Genomic DNA, 27533 nt, shown 5'->3' with positions numbered 1-27533 from the left:
CGCCAACACAGAGAATGAATACATTGTATTTTAAAAGAAAAGTGCTTGCAGTTTGCTCATTTTGGAACAAAGGATTTGAAAATTTCAAGTCTACAATAGTGGTAGTACTTTTCCAGAATAGCCCAAGAATACATAGTACATTTTAATCAGTCTCCTCATCCACAGCTGTCAAGGATGTGAAAGGTTAAATACTTTCCTGCAAAGAAGTTTTGCATTGCATCGTCAATTCAACGGAGACTACTTCCTGAACTTATATAAAGTAAGCTTTCAATAAAATATGTCCTCTTAAATGTCCCCCAGCTTGTCAGAACTTACAAAATTCAAAGGCAGACAGCTGAGTTCTACTACAGCATTTGAACAACAAATTACACGACATATGCCAGTGATATTAAACCTGATTCTGAACTGTTATTAATCAAACTACTAGCATAGATTAAGCTGCTTCAAGTCACATGAAGGTTTATACTGTTGAGGCTTAGAAATAAATCTTTTCAAAAACTTTAGAATATTACATTGAAAAAAACTAAGGCGAATCCACTGCACTTTGAGGCAGTAAACTGATTGACATATGGATTATGAAGATGGGTAAAGAACACATTTACTAAATAACCATCTCATCTTACAAAATTGTCAAGAATTCACCCCAAATAGTGGTTTTTAAATCAGCGTACTCCAGTTAATTGGGACATATCAGGACCAGTACATTTTGGCCCAATTAAGCAGCTGCCCTAATTAGCCAAAATGTCATGGAAATAGTTAAAAAGATATTATAAAAGACAAACTGAGTAATAAATTATGTATCTAAATGAAATAAAAACAACACAACCTTTAACACTACAGAACTATAAAACTGTTTATGGAGGAATTCATCCAGTCTACACAATGAATAATATCAGCACAGGTATCTAGTGCAGATAACTGACTGCCTTCATACAATGCTATCGTCAACTGCATCCTCCAAATCTTCATTTTCATTGTAACATTCAAGATGCTTACCAATACCTTTAATTTGTTTGCAATTCCTGATTTGAAGTCCTGAAATCATTCTATTTTCATACCCGGCCATTTCTGGCATCTCCAAACTTGAATGTTTGAAACGGCATTGTGCAAAACAGTTCTGAATTGTCTTACTGCTTACTTCTCACCAACTCTCAGTGACAAAAATCACTACTCTTTGAACACAAGCACACATACTGACACAGTTTAAAAAGTGTTTGCCCTGAGCATGCTGAAGCATCTAACGGCCACACCAGTGAGTGCACAATTGACACAAATTACAAGCTGTTTGGCAACAGTCTCCTGTCCCAATTAAGTGGCATATTAGCCCAAATAAAGGAAATCTGGCAAATTTCTCACTTAGTTTTTATTCTTTAAGAGTTGTGTCAAGTAACTGGCTGTCCCAATTAACCAATGGCTCAATTAGCTGCAATCCACTGAATTTACATCAATCTTCATACTGCAAGACACTAATTTGTTAAAGATTTTTGAAAAATCATGGCAATAATTCACGTTAAGTGTTTAATAAAAGGAGCAGTTCTGATTTTAAAAATATGCCATATGTACTTAATCTGGTCAGGGATAACTGACATAGTTTAACTGCAGCAAGTTAAAATTTATAGAAGGCCTCCAGCATGAACAAAATCAAATCTCACCGTAAATAACTGATCACAGTATTTACAAATGTAATAATTTTTCAATTACAAATTAACTTAATTAAAAGACCAAGCATGATACTCCGTGCAATGATGACATATTTTTGAGATTTATTGCCTTGAACTTTATAGACCACAAGAATAAGAAGTGTATAGCAATTTGGTGAGACCACTTATTTATGGACAGATAAAAAAGCCTCTGAAGTAATCAGCAATACTTCACTCAATTAATTCCAGGGATGAAGATACAGTAAACTGTGATAAGCTCTCTGGATGAGTAAAATCTTATTGCCCACATCTACATTAACTTTTTGAATTCTTTCTTACATATGCTGTCAAACTTAAAAGCAGAGATGTACAGAGTATGATGGAAGAACAGTAGGGATCAGGCAGCAAAATGGAATAAAGGCCTAAAAACAGATCAGCTGCAACCTCTTTAAATCAGAGTTGTAAAGGCTACTTCTGCTCCCATTTCACGTGTGCTTAAATCATGTATCTTTAAGTAGTTACCCTGGCAATTCATGTCAGGCTAATATGGCCAAATGAACTAATTTTGATTACTTCAATGCTCAGAAAAAAAACCCTGTATTTTGCTAACTGGCCTCGAATGGCCTTCAACAGCTAACATCTCCTATGACATATTAAAAGTTTGTCTTGAACGCTTACAAAAAATAACGCATCAAAAGATCAAGTTTTATCTGAGAATATTTCTACATATTTAACATCAGACACTTGTTTCAGTGTTTAATTAAAATGGATGTTAAATTTAATGCTATCATTGGATTTCGTGTCTATTTTCAAATCTTTCAACTAGGTGACTACAAGTTAGCCACTTCAGATTCAGATTCAGTTTATTGTCATTTAGAAACCACAAATGCAATGCAGTTAAAAAATGAGACAACGTTTCTCCAGAATGATATCACAAAAGCACACGACAAAACAGACTACACCAGAAAATCCACATAATGTTTGGCAATCCCCAATCCAGAGTCCAGAGACGCTGCTGCGTATTAATATCGCGCTACCATCTTAGCACATTCCCCGGAAAGGAGCTCCAATCCCACCAGACAAACAAGACCAAAAACTAAAGCTACAAGACCTGCACAAAACCATATAGTTACAACAGTGCAAACAATAGCATAATTGATAAAAAGACAGACCATGGGCATAGTAAATATAGTCCAAAGATGTTAAAAGACTATAAGTTCAAAAGAAACCACCACACAGTTTCCACAAGACCTCAGGGTCCCGAAAGACTCGTCATCCCATGCAGGCAGCAGGAGGGAATTCCCCCGCTATTGACTTCCACGGCGCCACCCGACTCAGCCTAGCAGACACACCACACAATGAAAGCTCCGTCGAACCCAGCCTCGCAGTCACAGCACACAGTGAAAGTGCTCGACCTTCGACCATCCCCTCCGGCACAGCTTGTCCGAGCACCATCCTCTACCCAGCGTATTAAGACGCCCCCGCCAATGGCCATCAGCAACGCGATCCCGAGGACTGGGGACCTGTTCTTCCCAGCAGAGACCCGGACCTCACAGCAGCAGCAACAAAGAAGGTCTTCCTGGAGACTTCCAGATGTTCCTCCGTGCTCCCACATCTGTTTTTCATCTGATTATAATTGCTCACGGCACCCTGCTTCACAAGTAACAGATAATCAGCTCCGGAGTGGCCGCTGCTAGCTGCGTCGCGCCGCCATCCTGGATGATAGGAGAGATTCCATCTCTCCAAGACTTTTCCATGTTTGTTGAAGGGAGGGTCATACCAGGACTCCATGCACAGTACTCTGTCATTGCTACACTTGCTGATGGGTACTCCGATCAACTGTAGCTATGCAGTATTTTCAAATCACACAGCTTATGTCCCATCAGTACAAAAAGGGAGAGACAACAGATGGCACCTCTTCTTTTAAAAAGTGTTCAGGTGCTTTTATATTAGTAAACTTTATCTATGAGAAAAGATTGGATGTACAAGGATTTTTTTCCAAAGAAAGAAAACTGAAGAAAGGCATCAAAAATTATACATTAATATGTATATGTTACAAGACACCAAGCCAGGGACAACATTTAGCAGTGGAGTTACATCACAGAGCAAAATATACTTTTATTACTAGGAAGACAGGGAAGGTAAGCAATCTTCCTCTCCCTCAGGGTGGTGAAGGTCTGAAAATCCCAGTCAAGAAGCTCAACACCATCCAGGACAAACTAACCAGATGAACAGGAATTCCACCACAACATTTGCAGGATAACTAAGTAACTGTTCCAAATATATCAGAACCACACAGGCATTTGAACAATATTAAATGACAGGGTGGAAAATGTTCAACTGGACACAAGTTTAAAAAACACACAAACATGCAAGTAAACTGGAAAGGTAATATATTGATTTTGATAGACAGTCCTTTCTGCAGAACAGATGCCAACATTTGACAGGAAAGCAGAAGCATTAGAAGATAACATAACTGACGGTTTCAAAATAATAGTGCCTCCATAAAGGGAAACAACAAGGGAAACTGCAAAATGGAAACTACCAATATGACAATTAAGACCAGTAGCATTCTGGTTTTAAGCATTGAACAAGAAAATTAGTCTTGACTTTTCTGCGCTTAGAATTTAAAACTCAGGAATTAAAGATTTCCTTAAATTGCTAATACATGATTTATAAAATTTACAGATGTATCTTTTGAATTACGCATCTTACAGAGGTAACAACCCTCTATACCCTCCAGTATTAAGAAATAGAAGGTATTGGCTATATTGCTAGCTTCAACATTTCTTAATAAGACCATGCCTAATCTAACATTGGTCTCAATTTCACTTTGTTGCCTGGCATATTTCATGCTTGATTGCCTAAAAGTTTTCACATTATTCAGCTTCAAAGAAATCTCTCTGTTAACCACTCTTTAAAGACGCTGGAAGATGTAGCTATTTTTGATGCAGGTCCTTTGAAGTTTCTCCAGTTTATATATACAGATCACATTATTTCAAGAGAACAACGTAGAGAGGAAAGAGAAGATTAATAATTACAGTGATGTAATATACAGCCTTACCCTCGCTCGGAGATAGCCCAAATCAGAGTTAAAGAGTGGAAATACATAGTTCTGAAGCATCAATTCCATTTGTCCCTTGTATATATTTTTCTGTTGGTTTAAGCACAAATTTAGTTTACCAGATGAGGGCAAAAAAAATTGAGATAATTGTAAGAAGAATTACAAAGACTGAAATTGGTTGGCTTATATATTGACCTCACATATTTATGACCTAGGCTTAAAAATAATGTTGAGCAAATGAACCACTCTCTGAAATGAGTTTAAAAATCTTAAGATGAATCTGGTGGGCATATACACATGCTACAAAATACATGATGAGGCTGGCTATAAGAGTAGCAATTGATGTAGTTTTTCAAAACTAGAGATGACAGATTTCTTTTTAATTATGTGCAGTTTTGGTCACCTAATTACAGGAAGGATATAAGGTTGAAAGAGTGCAGAGAAAGTTTACAAGGATGATGCTGGGAATTGAGAAACTGAGTTACAGAGAAAAGTTGAATAGGTTAGGACTTTATTCCCTAGAGTGTAGAAGAATGGGGGAGATTTGATAGAGGTATATAAAATTATGATGGGTATACATAGAGTGAATGCAAGCAGGCTTTTTCCACTGAGGTTAGGGGAGGGAAAAAACCAGAAGACATGGGTTAAGCGTGAAAGGGGAAAAGTTTAAAGGGAACATTGGGGGGGGGTTCTTCACACAGAGAGTGGTGGGAGTGTGGAATGAGCTGCCAGATGAAGTGGTAAATATGGGCTCACTTTTAACATTTAAGAAGAACTTGGACAGGTACATGGACGAGAAGTGTATGGGGGGATATGGTCCAGGTGCAGGTCAGTGGGACTAGCAAAAAAATGGTTCGGCAGAGCCAAAAAGGACCAAAAGGCCTGTTTCTGTGCTGTAGTGTTCTATGGTTGTACAGAGAATGGCTATGCAAAATCTAGGGAGCAAGACATTTTACTGAAGTGTCAGTACTGAGCAAGAAAACACAACTTTCATTGTTCAAAAAAAATACAGTTTAAAATTGGAATTTATGTGAGAAGATGCAATATGCGTTCCTAATGCTAGACATCATTATTAACAGTTCAATGGTAACATTTGGCTGCAATTAATTACTTATATATACTCATGTCCAAAACCAGGTCTAACTAAAACCAAACTGAATGCACACAATTTTTCTGTTGTGGATCAAGAGGATCTCAAAGATTAAAAAAGATCAGGCACACTCACCAAAATAAGAAAAAGTAAGGGATCACCTTGGAATTTGACACAATGCATCCAAATGATACTTCAGGGATAATATTACCAATGCTTATGAGCAATTATTTACCTTTTTCTTGTCTAAATTATAATATCCCCACCTTGTCTAAAAATACTGAAACTATGGGGAATCTTCAGACAACATGATTCGACCAAAGCAGTGAAGGCTACAAATATTTGTTAAGGAAAATAGCTGCCAAGGTCACTCGCACCTCCCACAATATAACATGTGCATTTTGGTAAATGTCATGGAATTCACAGAAACTTGATTGCAGAAGAAGGCCATCTGCCTCAATGTATCTGCTGCAGCTCCATGAAGAACTGCCCTCAGCTCTTCGCCCTGGTATGGTACTCGTGGAGTCCAATTCTTGTTCTAAAAGAACACAGCTAACTCAGCACAGGCTGGGGCCTAAACCTCCAAACTTCTGAAAACAACAATAACAGCCTTGTACTGCCTATGCCATCAAACGAAGTTCTGTACAATGCTCTACAATTGTTCAACTTACTTTTAGCAGAATATCTGCAAGGGATCCAATTACATGTAGTGCTCCATCCTTCTTGCGAGGATCTCCACTTGGGTTTGTCAAGATCTGGTAACAAAAGCTCATCATTTTTGGCAAAACCTACAGAAATCAAACCAGTTGAATCAAATCAAAAATCAATCAAATCAGTCTCATTGTACAAGTTTTTACATTAGCTGCAGGCAAATGTGAAATGTTTGTTTGACAAAGTACAATCCCACCACACCCCCAAACGCCAATTCTTTTCTTGCCCCCAGCTTCTCACTCAGCTTCTTCATTATCAGCAAATAGCAAGTTGTATATTATAATAATCCATTCAAGGTACTTGCCTTTCTATATTTGGTGATATGTTTTAAGAATTATGATTATTGCTAGAAAATATGTATTGAGCTATGAAGAACTCTGCTGCGGATCCTGAAATTGGTAGTTTCATAACACTTATGTAAAGGTCCTGATATAATCACTTGAAGTCGCTAATGTGTTGATGAATGTTGTGCAGTACCCTGCTACCAATGTAATTTATGGTACAGAAATGACAGTCAGTCTTGGCAGATGAGCAAGAAATCCAGGCTAATTATATTGTTAATTACATCAGCATGTCTAACTTTCACAATACAGGTCAAGGCATTAGAAACTGACACTATTTGTTTTGGTCAGAAATACACATAGTTACAAATTTGGTCTGAATAAGAGCACAGAGGAGGTTTTTCCTCACCTCCTTTCTCTTCTTGGCTGCAGTGTAAAGGAAATTCTGAGCTGCAGTGGTTGGAGAGACATGGTCCTCAAAGACATCTGAAAAATATTTCAATATTACCAATAAATCAACTGCTCTATTCACATATAGTAAGTAACAACTAATGGTACATGGGCCAAGTATAGCAAGAAGCTGATTTTACATGGCTACAAAATTAAATACAACTAACATATTTTTTTTCTTAGAACAATAGACAGTGATTAGAAGTCACTGAAGATACGCAATAGGACAGTCAGTATCAGATTTTTATGTTTTGATTTCTGATGCAAGGTTTTTTAACTTAAAACTCTTGTGTTTTCGCTCTTCAGAGGTAGCGTGGCCTGCCGAGTATTTCCAGAATTTTCCATTTTTTGCTATCTGTAGGTTATCTTTTGCTTTGTATAGAAATTACTGTTAGATTCTCATTAAAGTTAATAACACACAATAAAATCTATGAAACAATCAAATCCAGTGATATTTTGTGGAGCTCACCAAATTTCATCCGAATGTACTCGTATGGATCCTCCTGCCAGAGCTCCTCATCTTCATCTTTGTAACACATCAGAGGGAAGACCACTTCTTCAGAAATGCTCTGTTTTTATAGTAAGTTAGTGGAGGAGAAAGAGTGAAAGAACACAAGAGGGTCAGAGAAAAAGTAAGAATTTGGGGGGTTAAGTTTCAGGAGCATGCATACATTTAAAAGTGACTGATAGATCAAGACTTACATCCACTAACGTGCAGTCAAATGCTCACAATTAATGAATAGGTTAAAGAAAGACAAGCCAAGAAGAATAAATACCAAGTTATATTTCTGCTTTGCATTGTAACGAATGACAATTGTCACACTGCAAAAGAAACCTTTCCATTAAGATCATGGCTCAGACTGAGTCAAGTTTTAAGTTTGTAAGGATGATTTTGGAGACAGACAGGAGAATTTGAAGTCAAGTTAGTGTTTAGGGACAGGAACTTGGGGGAGTCAAAGGTCAGGTCTCCCCTCCGGGCTGTAAGTTGAGTGATGTGGACAGGTGATGAAGGATTTCCAGAGTCCAGGCTTTTGCTCTGTACTCAAAGTCCAGCGATGAGGACGTGGGATAAAGGACATCTGGAGTTTAGGCCTCCATACGACATTCAAAGGCTAATGATGTGAACCGTGATGAAAGTAGGCAAGTTAAACTCAAAGGATGCTTACCTGAATGTGAGGCTTTATTTGTTTCCATGTGAGAGAGTGACTAACACCTTGGTTCAGATAGTTAAGGATTTGTTGCAGCACACGAGGCGCAACATATTGTTTCTGACGGTGCTGATCCACCAATTTCAGCAAAACCTATGAAAACAGAATACATCTAATGTCCTGAAGACCATCAACTGGATATGGGCATGTGAAAATACAAGCATTATTTTCACTTCAATTGTTTCCAGAGTTTTAGTTTAACAAAATGTGCTGCATTGCTGAAACATTTGAAAATTGCTAAGTTTTTTTGAAGTCTCAATAGTTGTCTACAGTCATAGTCTGAATTTTATTCTCAGCAGAAAGTGTCACTATCAAATTTCAAGGTCCAATGAATAAATCTTTCATACAAAATCATATGGACCAGAATTTTGCAGAAGAGTAAATGACCACAGAACTCTGGGATTAGGATGAACAAGAAATTGTTCTAAAAGCTTTTCAGGGAGCTTCATTTGGACAACATCCAAGAACAGATTAGGGCTTGATTACGATTACTCATATAGTTGAATAGTTTCAAATACTTAGGCTTTGATTTTAAATTTATATCAGCAATCATAAAGCATATATTTTTTAATGGGAATTTCTGACCAATTCGGAATATCCTTATGTAAAGTGTGCCTGGTCATTTTGCACTGTGCTGCAGGGTCAAAAAACAGTTGAAACAACAGAATTTAAGTAATTGTACTGTGCCACTAAACAGGCAGAGACATTGAACTAACTGGTAGATTTCTGCAGATAAATCCAATTCTTTGATGTTATCATTGGGTGTTGTTTTGTCTGACTTACAACAGCGGAGGATGGAAAGCATGGTGGGGAGGTGCATGCTGAGAAACAATTAACTGAATATTGCTACAGGACATAAACTGCTAAGCATTTCACAATAAATCAGCTAAACCACACTGAGATAAGATGTTGCCCAAGAGAAAGTTCAAGTTATTGTACATAGAAGATATACTGGATAGCCAATACCTTGTGCCAATATTTATATTATGGTCTGGCTACATTGCCCATCTTTACTGAATAGCAAGGTCCTACATCAACTCTGCTTGCCATCAAAGACAGGATTTGCATGTGGCCACTAAGCCACTAATTTCAACTTGACTTCTCATTCCAACATGTTGACCAATGGTGTTCCCTACTACCATGATGAGGCCACACTCAGGCTGGATAAGCAACACTTCATATTCAGTGGGGGTAGGCTCCAACCTGATGGCTTGAGCATCAATTTCTCAAACCTGGTTATTTTTCCCCACAACCTATTTCTCTCTTTTTCCATTCTGGTTCCTTTCTCACTACTTCTCTTCTCCATCACCTCCCTCTTCTCCCTCCTTTTCTCCCATGGTCCACTCTTCTCTCCTAACAGATTCCTTCTTCTTTAGCTCTTCACGTTTTCCACATATCACCTCCCAGCTTTATCCCACCCCCTCCTCCACCCCCCCACCCTTTCACTTGGTCTCACCTATCACCTGTTAGCTTGTACTTCTTCCCTTCCCCACACCACTTTGTTCTGGCTTCTTCCCTCTTCCTGACAAAGGGGTCTTGAACCAAAGTGTCAACTGTTCATTTCCCTCCACAGATGCTGCCTGACCTACTGAGTTTTCCAGCACTTTGTGTGCACCGCTCAATATTTACAGTATCTGCAGAATCTCGTGATGAGAAAAGATTCTCTGAAATGGAATTACTTGAAAAATGTTGAATCTATAACCAGCTGAATAGATGAAGGATTGTGAAAACTGTCAATTCTACTCAAAATAAATAGTGAGCAGCTGTTAATGCTATTATGTTAAATTTACACCACAGTAAAAGACCATTTGGCCAAGTCATACATTCCATTTCACACTCCTTCATACTCTCCCCATCAGCCAAATCCATGATCTTACTATATTCCTTGTATTCTGTACTATATTCAGACATATTTTAACATAACTATGTTTTCAGTGTTACTACTCAATTTTGCAATTCTATAACAGATTCATTAATGACGATTTTATCTTATGATAAAAAAATTATTTTGGTCACCACCAAGAAAACATCTTCACTGCATTTATTCTAACAAGTAAGCTGCCAGCTTTCTCTTTTCAAGAAAATTTTGTTCATGGATTTACCCTCTTAGTTTATGGCAAGTTTAAGTCTTTCTTTCAATTTAATTTTTTATATTCTGTACATGAATAGAGCTTCACAAACTTGAACGAAGTCGGGGCCAAGCTGTTCCAAGACATTCATTATATTCAAGCCAAACACAATAGATCTATAGAGAGCAGCAGGGATATCACCCACAGAATATCATCCAGTGCACGTCTGTCCAACTGTTGCTCAGTATAAAGCAATATGTAAAAAAGTTGAACAACAGAGCTTTACTACACAGACCCTGTAACTGAGAGATCACAAGGTCAGTTTATCCCAAAAGCAAATGATCTGTTCATTCAGGATACCTGATGCACCATAAGGATGCTCCAATGCCACAACTCATTTGCAATAGAATAGCTTCATGCCCTGCAACCACTCAGGCATGAAACTGTGTTACCTGTGTGCACTGGTTGGAGTCTCTATGCATAAACAAAGCATATCTCCATGAATGTCAATCATGTCAGCTATTGTTGCAAAACAGAGCAGAACAACAGGGTGCTAAACCTGGAGAACTTCTTCTGGGTGCTTGATTTCGCAATCAACTCAGAGCAATGGAAATCAAAAATATAAAACGGACTTATGTATATTACTTATCACTGTGCTTTTGATTCAATTCCATTTTCAATTATTTATCTATGACAACAGTGTGTCAATTTATATAATGTTTTAGTATTACAAGACAAACCAAAATGATTGACAAGAATGTTATCAAACTAAGGTACAGATGCCCAGAAGGTTGTTTAGAATGGTAGATTGAAAGGAGTGTCTAAGACAAAGAGAGGATCTGAGAACTCCAAGGGTACTCCAGAGAGCATGCAATTAGTAATGCAAAATGTGATCATATATACAGAGTTCTGACGATGAGGCAGTGTGGTCATATGAAAAAGCATCACTACCTTATGTATCTTCCTTCCTGGCACTAACTCCTCCCCTTCTGACTCTGCTGAATAACTTTTTTTACCCAACTGTAGGTGTTTGACCATCTGTAATACTTTAACCCTTGGAGATTTCTCCTCTGTCTTTGGCCTGCTGATAATTTGTGAATTGCAATGCTCCACTAGCAGACATAGCATGTATAGTCAAGGCTATACACTCTAGAATGTCCTTGGAGCTCTCTGCTCCCCTTTTGTCTTAAGATGTCCCTTTAAACCTACCACTGTCAACAAGTTTTTGGTCATCTGAACTTGTATTCTTCTATGCCTTGGTTTAATAACACTCTTATGTATCATTTTAGCCTGTCTTGCAAGCTCAAGTGCCAACAGAATGAGCTTTACTATTTCCTCACAAGCAGAGCAAGTGATAAACTGAATCTTAAAATGTATTAATTCAGTGTTGCATACCAGACTAATAAATGTTTTATTTGAAGGCATATTTAAACAAATTGCAGTTGACAAGAATAAAAATGTTGTGCACCAGAGAAGGAATTTTGCTCACGACCTTTTCTTAATATGCTACTCAACCTGCAGCTTCCAGTGAGCTGCAGAGCCAGGGTATGGAAGAAGGCAGACATTATGGCTGGTTGGGGTGGAGGGGGTGTGAAGGAAACATCCACAATCCTTTGAATACAGAATTCTGAAGATTCACAATTCTGAGGTCATCACCCCCAAGATCTAAATATTTCGAATAAAGGAAACAACTGCTCAGATCTGCCCTGTTAAGCCCACTAAGAGATCCAGGCCCAGTGAATAGAAGAGGCATTTATTACTCACATGTATTTATTTTCCCTTTGCAAAACAGACTAACATACCAATTACTTGCCAATCAGGTAATGGCAAACAACATACTTGAACACAATTAAACAATGTTTATACACTTAATGAAGGTTCCATTTTTAACAAGCTTCCTAATAGCCATATGGATAAAGGTATAAAACAGTGTGACATTTGCTCAATTGACAGCTTGCAAGTTTAGGTGAGAAGATTATGATGTTAAACTTTAAAGAGGCTAAGTGCAATGTATAGTACCACTCAAATATAGTACTGTGGGAATGCTGCATTGCGAACAAGCGTGCACCTTCAGATAAACATAAAAATTAGTTCCACTCGAAGTGAAACATAGTGTTTCCTATTAACTAAAGAACAAGTGAGTTCTCTCTATGACCTGGTCAACAATTCCTGTCACAACTAATGGCACTGATACAGGTTACTAGATCATTTATTGCATAACTTTTTATTTCAGGATGCTAATGTAGAATTGCTGCTGTGCTTTCCCACATAACAGCCACTGCAATCCAGAAATTATTTGAGGCTCAAGTACTTCGGGGCACAACAAGTGCTCATGGAGAACACAACCATTATTTTCCTGTTTAATGCAGGGGGTGGCTCAATGATGCAAAGGTGGTGGCAATGCACCAATTCTGCAAAGCTTATAATGAACTTTAAAATCAACTTCAAAGCACTCATTGTGTTCTTACCTGCTGAATGCCTACAGCATATGTTGTAAAGAAGAATTCTGAAAACTCAGTGTACTCTTTTGTTACATTTCCAGGACTTCCATACCTGCAGAGAAAGCAGTATTAAAAAATAATGGTCAAATTACACAAAAAAATGAATAGGCAAAGATTCTGTAGGTTGCATTTATCTCTTATGTGAACATCAATCAGTGTTTTAGAGGTCAATGCAATTTTGGAATTATTTCTGAGGTATTGCAGTACAATCATTCAGCAGAACTTACAACTTTTATACAAAGATGATCAGAACAAGCAGAAGCCCTGTGGCAGTCATTTTATCATTTTAACATAATCTATTGGTGAGTGAAACAATATTGGTCAAAAAGTGTAATTTATCGCTTCCCATTTACTCAGGGGAATGTATTTGGGGAAAGGCCCATAAATGTCATCAGATAATGAATTGGAAAGTATTTACTCCACTTGTGAAAAATCTTATTAAGGCCTTTACACATGTTGCTTTATATTGGAGGATATTAAAAGGGAACCTATGGCTATCTAACCCTCAGTACAGCCAATGGAAGTCACTGGCCTTCACTCAGGATCTTCCTCATATCAACAATTTTGAACTGAGAGCTTACCACACATGGAATCACTTCTATTATTTACCATCCTTTGGCAAAGTTGGCTGTCCCACAAATATTAGATATTAAAAGTTAGTTTTAATGCTAGTACAATTAAATAAAAACAAACAACTAAAGTACATATGCACAATGTTCTTTAGGCAGTTTGCCTTTTTTTGCCCATTGGTTGTTTTTCTGTCTTTGTGTGTAGTTTTTCATTGGTTTTATTGTATTTCCCAGTTCTACTTTGAATGTGTGCAAGAAAATGAATCTCAAGGTAATATATGGTGACATATACATACTTTGACAAACTCTGAAACCATCAGTCATAAACGTGTCTTATCTTTAAAGTACATGTTCATCAGATGTTAACAATATTTCATCAAATTCCTTCCTCTACTTAAATGTAATCTACATCTTTCTTTACGAGTGTGGTCCCCAATTCTCTGCAGATTAGGAAAAATCAAAGGCATTGCAGAAAGGAGGGTTTTTTTTTGTATGCCTAACAACCACTCCCATTTCAACAATTCATCATCTTATTATTAATTTTTTATTAATGAAATAGTTGATGGGTATAATTATCTGTGAAGATAATTCCATGTCTATGAAGTTGGTGAGACAAGCATCTTCAAAAGCAGTAGGATCACACAATACAGTGTACAGCTGAGGCTTGCATACCAGACAAATCCCAGGTCAAGTCACATCTTGTGAGCAGTCAACTGATCTCAGTCGGAGTGAAAGCAAATACGCTCTAAATCATTCAGATTTAAATTGGCAATTCCTACTACTGATCACTCTTTGATGGCCATCACATATATACAATTTGGAAGAGGAATGCTTCAGCTATAACTCATTCTGTGCTCATGAAGGTAGATGGCAACCATCAACAATCATACTAAAACTGTTATTTGGGTAAAGTGCCTTAGAATGTATCGGTCCACAAGGTGGCGTGCTCTAACAAAAAAATCAGTATCGTCAGAAGGTCAAGGAAAAGTCTAGAGGAGACTTGTTTTTTTAATAAAAACATAAGCTTCTTCAAACATGCTTCACCAATTAGCAAGATGATGGTCAATTTTCAGCCTCCTCCACTTCCCTTCTTGTTTATAATACCTTTGGATCTTCTCTATATTCCAAAGTATATCCACAATCTTCTAAGGTAGAGAATCTTAAAGATTTGCAATACTCTGGGCAATCAAATTTTTCCTCACTGTAGTTCTATAATCTATCTGGTCTGAAAAGAATTGCTTGTCTCTCAGAACATTGAATAAAATTGGATGTAACTGAAAACTTGAAGATTGAGAATTATCACTGAAGTATTCAACTTCTTAATCACAGGACCATCCTCCATCCCAGTTATCAACGTACAGTGCATTCATTCAAAGGCAAGTATATCCTGCCTTATTTACAGAGAGGAAAAATGCACACAATACTCAAAGAGGGATCCCACCAAAGTTCTGTAAATCTCAGCAAAATTTCCTTTTGTACTCTGACCCCTTTGCAATCGGTGCTAACATGTCATACACCTGACGAAGGATCTCAGCCCAAAACGTCGACAGTGCTTTTTCCTATAGGTGCTGCCTGGCCTGCTGCGTTCTACCAGCATTTTGTGTGTGTTGCATGTCATACACCTTCCTAGTTGTTTCCTGTTAATGTGTTTCTTTCTGCATCTTACAGAGTAGCTCACTTAACTTGTTTTACCAATACTCCGTCCCCGTTAATATGTTTTACCCAACTCCACGAGCCTTCATTTGATGCAATGACCTTTTACAACATTCACAGGTTCTTACTTTATTTTCACCATTCCCACGACTCTGTCAGCAGAGGCTGATAAAAATGTAAACTATTTCAAAAACAGTTTGTCTTTTAAAAATGTCCTGATTCAGCATATTTACTAGCTCCCCAATTACTACTTCCTCAATGATTGTTTTCAATGTTTTGCCAATAGATATAAGCCCAACTGGACTACATTACTGTGCAAAAGTCTCAGGCACCCTAGCTATATCTACGTATTTTATATATGTCTATCTATACATCTAACACCTGTGCACAGTACTGTTACAGTTTCTCTCTTAAAACATTCTGTTCTCTTCCACTTTGGCCGAATTTATTGTGCCTTCTTCACCGATGATAGATACAAGATATTTGTTCAATGCCTTAGGCATTTGTTTGTTCATGGTGTTTTGATTCACAATGGATTTTGTATCTGTTAGGAACTTCGAAGTATTTCATTAAAACTTTGACATTATTTTCCTACTGGTAACCTCAATCTACAAAGTAATTTATTAATCTAATGCCTTTCTCTGTCTCTTTAGAACTGGATACAGAATCCCATAACAATGAGTTTACTAATTTGATTTGCCTGAAATCTAAGAATGTTAAGATCATCAATAATTTTGTAGCCATGGGCATCAGTTTTGATCAAACTCTTACTAAAACCAAAGAAGGAAGTAACTATTAAGGTTTAAAAAGGTAACAGATACAAATCAAAATCCTGGAGAGAAATGCCATGGATTCTATGCCTACACCCCTTATACTTGGCCTCTCTTGGACTCCATCCTATCACAGACATTCCTTTTGTTCTCACCACTCTTCACTTCAAAGCATCTCTGCTTCCTAATTTGAGTTAGCTATGATAATAGGTCCTCAATTTGAAACATTAACTTTTTTTTGTCTCTTAACAGACTTTGCCTGATCTGCTGAGTATTTCCATTATTTTCTTTTTTTTTAATTCAGATACTCAGCAGCAGCAGTTATTTTGCTTTTTGATTACAGGCACTGGTTTTATTTCAACGCAAACACAAGGAAATCTGCAGATGCTGGAAATTCAAGCAACACACACAAAATGCTGATGGAACACAGCAGGCCAGGCAGCATCTCTAGGAAGAAGTACAGTCGATGTTTAGAGCTGAGAACCTTCGTCAGGACTAACTGAAAGAAAAGATAGTGAAATCTCTATCTTTGTTGCTTTTACTTCAGCGATGGGTTGGTTCATCATTTGCAACACACTTAACTTACACATTGAGATGACAACATGGGATTTCAATATGGTTTTGAAACAGAGGTCCCATCTCATCAACTTGATTGAATCCTTTAATGAAATTAGAACACTGGTGAATACTGAATACCTAGTCAAAGATGTGTACCTGGAAATTCAAGAAGTCTTTAACAAATTACTGCTTAAAAACTGATTGGGCAAGTTGCCATGGCAATAACGTGCAATTGAGCAATGAAAACTGACATGAGGTTAAGCTTGAATCCTATTAAAATAGTATAAGGTCTATATTTATAAAGGTTATCCTATGATACCATATCTCCTTTGATTCACAACTGCTACAAAGAAGAAATTTTTTCACAAAGGTATCAGTTGCCACTTGGGAGATCTCTGTATCACCTTCATGGGAAGGAATTTTTTGAGAGTTAATTCCTTAACATAATTAAAGTGTTTTGCTCTTCTAATATCAAGATTAGTATGAATGCAGGGATGGGGAATGATGGCAATGGTGTGTTGGTTATTACCTGCTAGACTGGTGAAATGCTGCAGGGGAAATCAATAAAAACTTTCCTTTGTCATTGGTTTGGCTGAAACAAAGTTATTGATGTTTTAACAGGGGCAACATCAACACAGGTTCAAAATAGCAAAGTGTATACTTGGCTGGCACATCTCTCCTGGAGCAGCCTATTATGTCAGAACACAAAGTCAAAAACATTATGACCTCCTGTTATTGATGGTCTGTACCTTTCAAAAAGTCTTGTAACCAAGTGCAAAGCCCACTTCTTACATTTCCACCATACCAGTTCAGGCCGGTCATCTTCATCCACTTGCAAGGTTTCCTGCAAATTTGAAGAATCAGTTAAAATGTTATTGAATTCATCCTATCTACTGTACTGCACATAGCATATTGCACTTTTCTCTGCTCTGGTTCGCAGATCAGCCAGACTGGGCTAGGATGGTGGATTCCCTGAAGGGCATTAACAAGCCTGATGGATTTATTTTACTATCTTTTTTTTATTTACTTAAAAAAAAGAGCTTTTTTAAAATAAAATTTCAGATTTAGTTATTGATCAATTTAAAGACCTCAGATCTCATTCCAAGTTTTCAACTCTTCATAGTCAAGGGTACTATTTTTGTAACTAATCTTGAAGAGACAATGGTAATTTTGGGTGTTATATAAAGTAATGTATTTTGTAAGTGGTTAACCAAATTCAGTGAAAAGACAGTCATGATTTAGTACCTACAACTTGTAAACACAGTGATATCTTATATTTGCGTGGAAATCACCTAGACCAAAAAGAAGTCTGTTAATCGTCTTTTTATCAGGATTATGCCAAGAGACAAAAAGATGGATAGGTCAAATGAAAGTTGGATAAAGACACACACAACATTAAGAGAACAGATAATTAAAGGCAACTGCAAATAAGGAAGGCATTGTAGCATAGTGGTTAGCGTAACACCAGCAACAAGATTCAATTCTGCTGGAGTCTGTACAAAGTTTGTACGTTTTCCCCACAACCGCATGGATTTCCTCTGGGAGGTCCGACTTCCTCCCACATTCCAAAGACATACAGGTTAGTCGGTTAGTTGGTCACATTGGTGCAATAGGACAATGTGGGCTCATTGAGCCAGAAAGGCCTGCTATCGTTCTGTATTTCTCAATAAATAAATAAGGAAGGCTTAAAGAGTAAGGTTTTCTCCCCACAACCTTTCCAATGAAACACAAACACATTCAATGCAACAAAATAAACTTGTTAAAAGTACACTTACAGGAGGTACATCACGGTCAATAATTGTCCTAAATATTTCCATCCATTGAGTCATGGTTTGTTTATTTACCAGTTGCAGTGGTAGTGCATACTAGAAAGGAGAAGCAAGAAAAATGACCTAAGAGAAAATGATCTCCAAAAAGAGAAAAGCCAAGAAATTGTCAATTAAAAACATTGTCTATTCCCTTAATGTAGTTCACAGTTATTAAGTGCAACACAGTAGCATAGTAGTTAGCACGACTCTTTATAGCACCAGCAATTCCTGTCTGCAGCCTATAAGGAGAGTGTATGTTCTCCCTGTGACATGGGTTTCCTCTGGGTGATCAGGTTCCTCCCACAGTCCAAAGATATACCAGTTGGTAGGTTAATTATTCACTGTAAATCGCCCCATGATTAGACTAAGGTTAAATTGAGGGTTGTTGGGCCACGTGGCTCTAAGGTCTGAAAGGGCCTATTCCATGCTGTATCACAATAAATAAATAAAATAATAAAGTGGTTCAGGAGGCTCACTCAAAATGCTAAAGATTCAAATGACTTGAAGTAAATGAATTGATCTGAAGGATGATACATCTTAACAATGGGAATGGAAAACATCCTTAGAAAATCTGTTTGTCTATTCCTACCCAAAGATAAACTTGTCCTGCCACTCAGCTAGGGGTAATTTCCAGTGGTCAATTAAGCTAGAAGCATATCTCTAAGGCATTAGGGAAACTGGAGCACCAGTCATCAAAGCAAACATGCAAACTCCATGCATGCAGCTGTTGATATCAGAATGAAAGCCGGATTGCTGGAGTATGTGCCAGCAGAACTAGTGAAAGTAGTAATGTTGCTAAATCATAACACACTAAAAATGTTGTACTCTACCTTCCCCTAAAAAGATAAAGTTGAATTCTGCTAAGCTTCATGAAATTGAATAGGTGCAAAGATAAATCAAAAGAGGCATAAGCACTGCATTAGCATTCCAGTGGACAAGGGTTTAAATCAGCTATCAGCCTACAATGTTCAGGGAATGCAAGATGACAAACTTGGGCAAGTACCTATGCATTAGCAAAGGTCAAAGCCTTTCAAGGGAAAGAAGCACTTGCAACTCAGTTGTCCTTGATAATGTCAAGATGTCAAAAAGTGTTTCTCAGGCAGGTACTTTTGAAATAGGTCTGGATTATCTGACTTCCCAAAAGATCATTTGGGTTTAAGACAAACTGATAACATGGTTACTGCTATTCATGTCAATATTTTACTTCCAGATACTGTATAATCAACTTAAAATTGCAAACTGCCATGACGGGATTTGTTCCTTGACTTATTAAGCTCTTTTGTATTTCTTGCACAGTAACAAAGCCAAAATGCTACTGAAACTCACTGGATCTGATTAACTCAGCAATTCATTTCCTAACCCTTAAATTAGTTCTGCTTGCATAAACTAACCTAGTAAATGAAGACAGAGAAGGTTCCTTAGAGATTTAGAAATACAACTTGATTGTCATCATACCTGAACAAGGGCATAGAAGATTTTAAGGATCTGTTTCTGGATCAACACTGAAAATTGGGTTGAGTCAGGCAAAAGTTGAATAATTTTCTGCTGAATCCGTGGTAAAAATATTTGCATCGCTGCTATCAGAGGATCTCGCTCCTCTGCCTTCTTGAACCTGAAATAATATATCAGCATTCATTTGAGCCTATTCTCAATAAATGCAAGCTGCAGAGAGAAAAAAAGTTCATTTGATGGAGTTGACTACAGGCTTGGATAAGGTTTCAGGATATGCAAGCAGCTGAAGGAGGTGGTAGAAACAGATAAAATTACAATGCTAAGAAGGCTTTTGGACAGGTATTTGGCTAGTTAAGGCATAGAAGTATATGTGTCTAATGCAGGCAAATGTGATTAAAGTAGGCAGCAGGGTCAGCACAGTCTAAACAGGAGCCATTTCTGCATCATTCTTTGAAGCTTAGGGGGCAACAAAACAATCTATTCAATTACCTTTTAGAATGACTTGTAAAACAGAAAAAGCAAAATAATTTTGAGCCCTACAATCAATAACACTATACACATCACACATCAAAGCATCAAGAATTAGAAAAAATTATAAAGTGACATATTATAGCATTTGAAAACTGACTGGAGGTTAGAAGGGGAAAATAAGGCTCGCTGGCTTAAATATTTGCAATACATCAATAGACAAACATTTGAGCATCTGCAAGCATTTTTCACTGACAAGTTAAATTTCAACTAATCTTAGCTCTTGCAGTTAAATGCAGCAATTTGTTTTGTAACCTTAAAAAGGCATTGGTCAGGGTAATAAGCCTGCACTTTTACAGCATTATAGTGGTACAAATTAAAAATTTAGGTAAATTATTCACTGTCAGTAGCTCTACAAGAGGGGAAAAAAGTGAAAAATGTGGAAGAAAGTGGCCTTTTGATTTCTTAGGTACTGGAATTATTATTAAGGGAGGTGAGTTTTGCACAAACCAGAAAGATTGTAAGACTACTGTTGTGAGAAGTTTGTTTTGGGGAAGTAGCATGAACAAAAGAGCTTTGCAGTACTTTGCGATATGCTGTTCAATCCAAAGAAGTAAGGTCAATAAACAGATAAACAGAATCCAGATTGATGCACTGATTTGCAAAATAGCTGTGAAAGAAACATTGCTTAAAGGACTGCAGAATCATACGTCAATATTTATGTTTAAAGTTTTCAGATGAGACGGGAGGCATAAAAGTCAGCAGGAAGGTCTCAAAGCCAATGAATAAAGAAACAACGCTGTGCAACAGGACGATATGCTTAGGATTGTCAATTAAGATTTTAGGTGATATGAAGATCAAAACAAACAAGCATTCACACTTCTGAGTACAAAAACAAAGGGAAACAGAAGAGAAAGCACACTCCTCAAATATATATTATGTTTGTAATGGTAGGAAACTAACTGTACAATATTAACTCTGACCATCATTTGCAAATCTACTCCTGTTATGGGTGAGGTCCAAAAGAACTTGCCTTCTAGTGGGCATAAAGTAAAAATATAGGACAGAGGAATGAGAGGCTAAAGTATTCGTGCAGGAGGGGACGGCTTAAGGTTTTTGGATCACTGGGATTTCTTCTGGGGCAGGGTGACCTGTAGAAGAAGCATGGATTGCATCAAGACTGAAGAGGGACCAATACCCTTGTCGAGGTTTGTTAGTGCTGCATGGGAGACCAGTGAGGCAAGGATCCAGAACGGCAGTACAACAGGTGGGGAGGGTGACTCATATGCAGAAAATAGAACAAGCAAGTCTAGTAGGAAGCGTGGGGGGAAGACAGGAAGGGAAGTATGAGAAGACTGCTGGCATCTACTTTAATGTAGGAGTTTTATAGGTATGAAGAATCTGAAAGCATGGATTAGTGCGTGGAGCTCAGATATTGTTACAATCACAGAAAAGTGGTTGCGGGAACAGGAGGACAATGTCTAGTAGTTTCTGGCATAATGGGGGTTGCAAAAAAAGCAGAGGATATCGCAATGCAGATCAGAGAGAACATTATGTTAGTACTCAGGGAGGATATCCTGGAGGAATTAACATATAATTTATACGGGTAAAATTTTACTTTACTTCTACTTTACTTTATTGTCACCATACATTTGATACTAGAGCGTACAATCATCACAGCGATATTTGATTCTGTGCTTCACGCTCCCTTAAGTACAAATCGAAGTAAATATAATAAAAAATTAAATTATAAATCATAATTAGAAAATAGAAAAGGGAAAGTAAAGTAGTGCAAGAAATGGGCAGTCACATTGATCGGGTTGTATTATAGGCCTTCCAATAATTCACAGGAATTTGAATAGATATGATGGGAGATTGCAGAAGGGTTTTTAAAAACAATACAGTAGAACCGCAAACAAGAGAAAATCTGCAAAATGCTGGAAATCCAGGCAACCCACACAAAATGCTGGAGGAACTCAGCAGGCCTGATGAAGAGTCTCAGCCTGAAATGCCAACTTCTCCATAGATGTAGACGGGCCTGCAGAATTGCTCCAGCATTTTGTGTGGGCTGTAGTAGTAGGGCATTTTAACTTACCTGTACTGATTGGGATTGCCTTAGTGTAAGAAAAGAATTCATAAAGTGCATTTAGGAAAGTATCTAGAGTAGATGTAGAGAGTCCTGCTTTGGGGTAGGGTGGACTTGTGTGATCTTCTCTCAGGGATTATCTCAGTTGACAAATCCTATGGAAATTTACTGAAAAAGGTAAGAGTTGGTTCCTGAGTTCAGGCCCAAACTGGGGGAGGTAGATTTCAACAATGTAAGGCTAGGAAAGGTAGATTGTGAGTAACTGCTGAAGAGGAAAACTAACATCTGATCATTGCGAGGTGTTCAAAGAAGAGATCGTAAAAGTTCAGAGTTACATATGCCTGTAAGAGGCAAAGATGTCATGTTTAAGGAATCCTCTTGGTTGATGAAGAATATTGAAGGTTCGGAAAAGGGTAAGTGTAATTAGTAACCCAGAAGAAGAAAGAAGTGCTAGAAATACTGGGGACATTAGGGTGGATAAATCCTGAGGTATCTAACTCAGGATTCTATGGAAAGTGGATGCTATGGGCACTTCAGCTTTATTTGATATTTCATGTTTTCCTGCCATTCAGAAGTACACTAACCAAAAAGAGGGTAAGCAATTACATACCACAAATCAATTCACAAGACCAAACTGACCACTGCTAAAGTACAACTCAACCTTCCCCAGCTAGGTAGCATCCATTATCTTGAATCCCCTCACTCTCCTAATTTATCATAGACTGCTCTTGCCTCTATTGAAACCTCAGATCATTACTTCTCTCAGGTATTTTGTCTCATATAATTCATCATCAGCAGTGTCACTGGAAGACCATTTGTAACTCTGATTTGTTTCTGGGAAAATGTTGCAAGATCCTGCTCCACATGGGTCTTCCAACTGACATTACAGAAGGGATTTTAAAAAAAGACACAAGTACTTCATTAGGTACCATGTTTTATAGTTTGGATTATTTGTTATACATAGCTGTTCAAAATAATATTACATTGTAAATCAAACTGCTATACACAAAAGCAATGGCTCCATCATCCATCTTACTTTCTTTTCCTTTTAAAATTTTTTTGCTCCTTTTAAGCTTGTATTAGGACAGTATTTCAAGTGCTAATGAAACCTGGTATAAAGCACAGCCTCCGTCTCTCCTTCTTGCTTTCTCTCACAGACTATTGCTGCCGTCGCCACTTCTTTTAAATATGGTTTTGTATCAAGTTCTATCACAACTGCTTTCATACTTGCCCATTCACTCAAGCCCACCTTTATTTCATCATCTTTTAAACTTACAGTCATCGTGCTCAGAAAAGCACACACACAATAGATACTCACTCATAGGTCCTGACCAGCTGGTACAGACACATCAGGCTGCCAAGCCAGCTTCCATTATTTGGAGATTGCAGGAAAAAGCCGATTTTGTCCACCACAGCCGTCCAACGTCCAGGAAAGTCGTATTTGATTATGGCACGAAGACACACAGCCAGCTGAGTCCTTCATACATGACATTCATATGCAAATTAGTCAATTTTCTGTGAAGTAGAAACTTTGTAACTGTACGATTTGGATACTTAAGAGTATTCAAGGAAGCACTGTGCATCTAAATGGAAAATAATCAGCAACATAATGCAAGATCGAAGTTTCCACACTACACAAGTACATCAGTCTAATTCTGAGTTCAGTGAGGGTCAAGATGTTAGTGCTGGTTAATGAACCTTCTTCTATTTTTAGTACTTCCTCGCGGTACTATAGGAGGCTGAGAAATTATGACAAATAGCAAAATCAGGAGTGAGAGAAAGATCAGAAATTATTAGGAGACGTCTTCTTTCACCATTGACTCACACTGACATCAGAATTAATGAAAGAATGGGATGTACTCCAATTTTCCAAATTGATGTGTTACAAGGGACGAATTCATCAATTTCAGAGGAGCAGCATTGTAAGTCTCAGGTTCTATAGGGGCAGCCATTCTCTTCATTAATTCAGAAAAGAGTACAGTTATATTCCTTAAGAGTCTTGGCCTAAAACAACTGTTTATATTACTCCACAGATGCTGCCTGATCTGATGAGTTCCTCTAATATTTTGTGTGTGTGTGTTTATCCTTCGTGCATTTATCTGTCTCATTAATGAAAGATTTTTGTCTCTACTGTACTAACTTGATGTCTGCTTGTTGGGAGTGGTGATTGCTTGCTATGAATAAATTCTGCTCAAGATATACTAATTATCCCTTTCCAACTATTCTTTCACTGGAATTCAATAAGAAATACAAGATTGATGAGAAGTAGACTCATAATAAAGGGACTGTTTTTTTTAAAAAGAGCTGGTATTCTTTTGGAAATTAAAACAACAAATTGTATTCCATCCAAGCTAACCTGCTTATTGTTTAATGCCTGAGAAAATAGCATTTTGTAAATTTATCAGTAAGAAAGTGAGTTATATTAAAAAAAAGTAATTTTTCATTTTATTTTAATTAGGAGGGGGCACGGAATTCCTTAAGAATGCAAATAAAAATTCCCCTGAAGTCCTAGCTAGAAGTGATCTGCAGCGAATGTTTCTAATAGTGGAAGTCTCTAGGACCAGATGGTACAGCCTGAGAATGGGGTTCTTTGGAATTTTGGAATTCATTGTCACAGATGGCTACGAAAGCTAAGTTATAAGATCATAAGACCTTAAGTTATTCAGCATATGTAAAGCATAAATTGGTAGGTGATTGATTTGTAAGGGCATCAAATATGAGGAGAAGGCAGGAAAATAGGATTCAGAGGAAAAATAAATCAACCATGATTTAAATGGCAGAGCAGACTTGATGGGCTGCACGGCCCAATACTGCTCTGATGTCTTATGGTTTGCAGTCTAAATGGTATCTAAAAGAGTCTCTTTCCTTAATAGCTTAGGTTGTCCAGATACAAAACTCACCTCAGTTCTTCTTGCTGATTTTGGGAAGGGGGGGGTGAATGCGCATGGGGGAAAAAGAATGATTCCCATCTTTCTGGGATGAAAAAATAAAGAGGGAGGAGATCCTTCAAAACAGAATGACAAGAAAAAGTCAAATATTGATACTAAATTGCTGAAGGAATCCAGAAGCTAAGATCCAGAAACACCACCCCTAACACCTTTATTAAATAAAGCATAATAATCTGCTACTATCAGTGATCTTGTAGACCTTTATATTAAGCTTCTTCTTATAGGTAAATTACTTAAATTGAATGCATGAGCAATCACTGCTCTGGAAACTATTTGGCTTCATCTCACAAAGCATTCTTTTTTAGTCTGCCACCTGAGAAGTGAAGAAGTAAATATATGATAAAGAAGATTATAAAACTATATATGCAGACATACATACAACCCCAGGTCAAACAAGCAGATACATGGCAACAGGATGTTCACAGAGGTTAAATGGCACAAAATAAATAGAAAGGGAGATTGAGCTAGCACTTTAAATCACAGATCGATCCTTCAGTTGAGCTGGGAAAAAGATAAAATAAGTTATTTTTAAATTATATATGTGAGAGGAGTGGATAGGACAATGGGTATATCTGTGATTGGAAAAGACCATGCAAAATGAATTAATGGAGCAGATGCAGGCTGATCCTACTTCACTGTCTGCGTTGTGTGTGGCTAATAGCTTTGCCCAGGCACATGCTCAGCAGGTCAGGCCGTACAAGTGGGAAAAAAAATCACAGGTGTATGATTTCTACTCAAAAGGGAGCTGGATAAGTATCTGAAAGAAGAATTTGCAGGGCTGTGAGAAACAAGAATTAGACTAAGTGCATTGGTCTTACACAGAGTCAATATGGACAGTGGGCAACATAACCTCATTCCATGCTGTGACTCTTTTTCAGATTCCTTGTATCCACAGGAGTTTGCTAGAGATCTTTGTGCTTTTGACACATTAAATTTTCTTGGTTTAACTTTAGATAAATAATATGCAATGCATCAAAGTAAAACATCAGAATAATTTAATGACTACGTTAGTGTTTTGACAGATTTTTCATCAACATAGAAGTATTTATCAAATAAATAAAAGGGAATTCAAATGACCCTCGTCCATCTGATTAAAACTGCTTTGTTATTTTGTATGACATTGATAATCCACAATTATTGCTTGCTATTATAAATGCTCCAGGCAGAAAACTTAAGATAACTGACACGGATGTGGAAGAAGTATTATCATAAACCAGCATTCTCATAGGTGTCCTTTTTCTCCACCCCCGCCCCCCACCCCGCAGGCTAATCTCCCCATAAAGATTTACATACAAATAAACCATTTGGTGCAAACTTGTCATGTTTCTTTAACCTCTTCATTTGTTCATGAATCATAATTTAAGTTCATATATTCCTTTGCTCCTGTTTCCTCAAATGACTCATTTAGCCTAATAACCCTTAATAAATTTATATTAATTAATTTGTCAGAGAGAAGGTTGCAAGAGTGCTAGAAAACACTTTTCAAGCATCTCTTGCCCTCTGTTCTAAATAGCTTAGAATCAATCTGCAATTATTTCACCTTAATGCATTCATCCTCATGCACTGGAAATCATCCATTTCTTCCTAATCTTAAATTGTCAAACAACCCCACTCTTTGAATAAAATAGTTTGAAATGATTCTTTCTGTTTTGACATACTAAGTGGAATTTTAGTGAATCAGACACTAAAATTCCACAGGAGGTAGATTATGTGTGCTTCACTGGAAAAATGACTTCAATTGGATCAGCTAAGGAAGATCAGGAGTCAAAACTAGACATCACATTAAGTCTACAGCCAGGTTGAACTGTAGACTTCTTAGAGATTAGTGACCCCATTATAAAGGCTACGGTTCATGCAATTAGTGAAGTCCTTCCAGAAAAAACAGAATCTGTTCCTGGTGGAAAAAGAGATCATATTGTGCAAAAGTTAAACCTGGATGTAAAGCAGGTTTAGATGAGCTTTTATTAAAGAACAAAAAGGGTGTTTTTCAAATTTGAGATTCCCTGATTATTCAGCATTTTATTTGGCATTCCACCTCTCCTAATATAACTTCAAAGGAAAAACAGTACTTACTAGAAGTAGGTGGTCTTTTCCTCTAGATTTTCATACTGTCTGAATATTCTTCAATTAAAATGGAATCACTGCATTCCAACTATCGCCCCACCAAGGTTTTATAATGCTTTAATAATACTTCGCATCTTTTATAT

At 37.4% G+C, this 27533-nt stretch overlaps 1 protein-coding gene across 4 annotated transcripts in view; it reads right to left on the bottom strand.

Annotated features, from left to right (window-relative positions):
* Window positions 1-27533, bottom strand: part of ipo8 (importin 8) — a 111021-nt gene that overhangs the window by 38874 nt on the left and 44614 nt on the right. For 3 of the 4 annotated variants that reach the window (XM_059977823.1, XM_059977825.1, XM_059977824.1), the window contains 10 exons: window positions 23697-23855; window positions 19828-19984; window positions 18340-18429; window positions 17314-17408; window positions 12982-13066; window positions 8403-8537; window positions 7706-7805; window positions 7196-7272; window positions 6466-6582; window positions 4705-4794 (listed from right to left, as the gene is read on the bottom strand). In XM_059977823.1, the coding sequence (XP_059833806.1) occupies window positions 4705-4794; window positions 6466-6582; window positions 7196-7272; window positions 7706-7805; window positions 8403-8537; window positions 12982-13066; window positions 17314-17408; window positions 18340-18429; window positions 19828-19984; window positions 23697-23855 (1105 nt within the window). Of the gene's footprint in view, window positions 1-4704; window positions 4795-6465; window positions 6583-7195; window positions 7273-7705; window positions 7806-8402; window positions 8538-12981; window positions 13067-17313; window positions 17409-18339; window positions 18430-19827; window positions 19985-23696; window positions 23894-27533 lie in introns of all 4 variants that reach the window. The other variant, XM_059977826.1, reaches the window with a different exon arrangement.

The sequence above is a fragment of the Hypanus sabinus genome, chromosome 8, assembly GCF_030144855.1.
Source record: "Hypanus sabinus isolate sHypSab1 chromosome 8, sHypSab1.hap1, whole genome shotgun sequence".
Taxonomy (NCBI): Eukaryota; Metazoa; Chordata; class Chondrichthyes; order Myliobatiformes; family Dasyatidae; genus Hypanus; species Hypanus sabinus.
The sequence above is the reverse complement of the archived record's forward strand: the minus strand, read 5'-3'. Positions and strand labels throughout refer to the sequence as shown.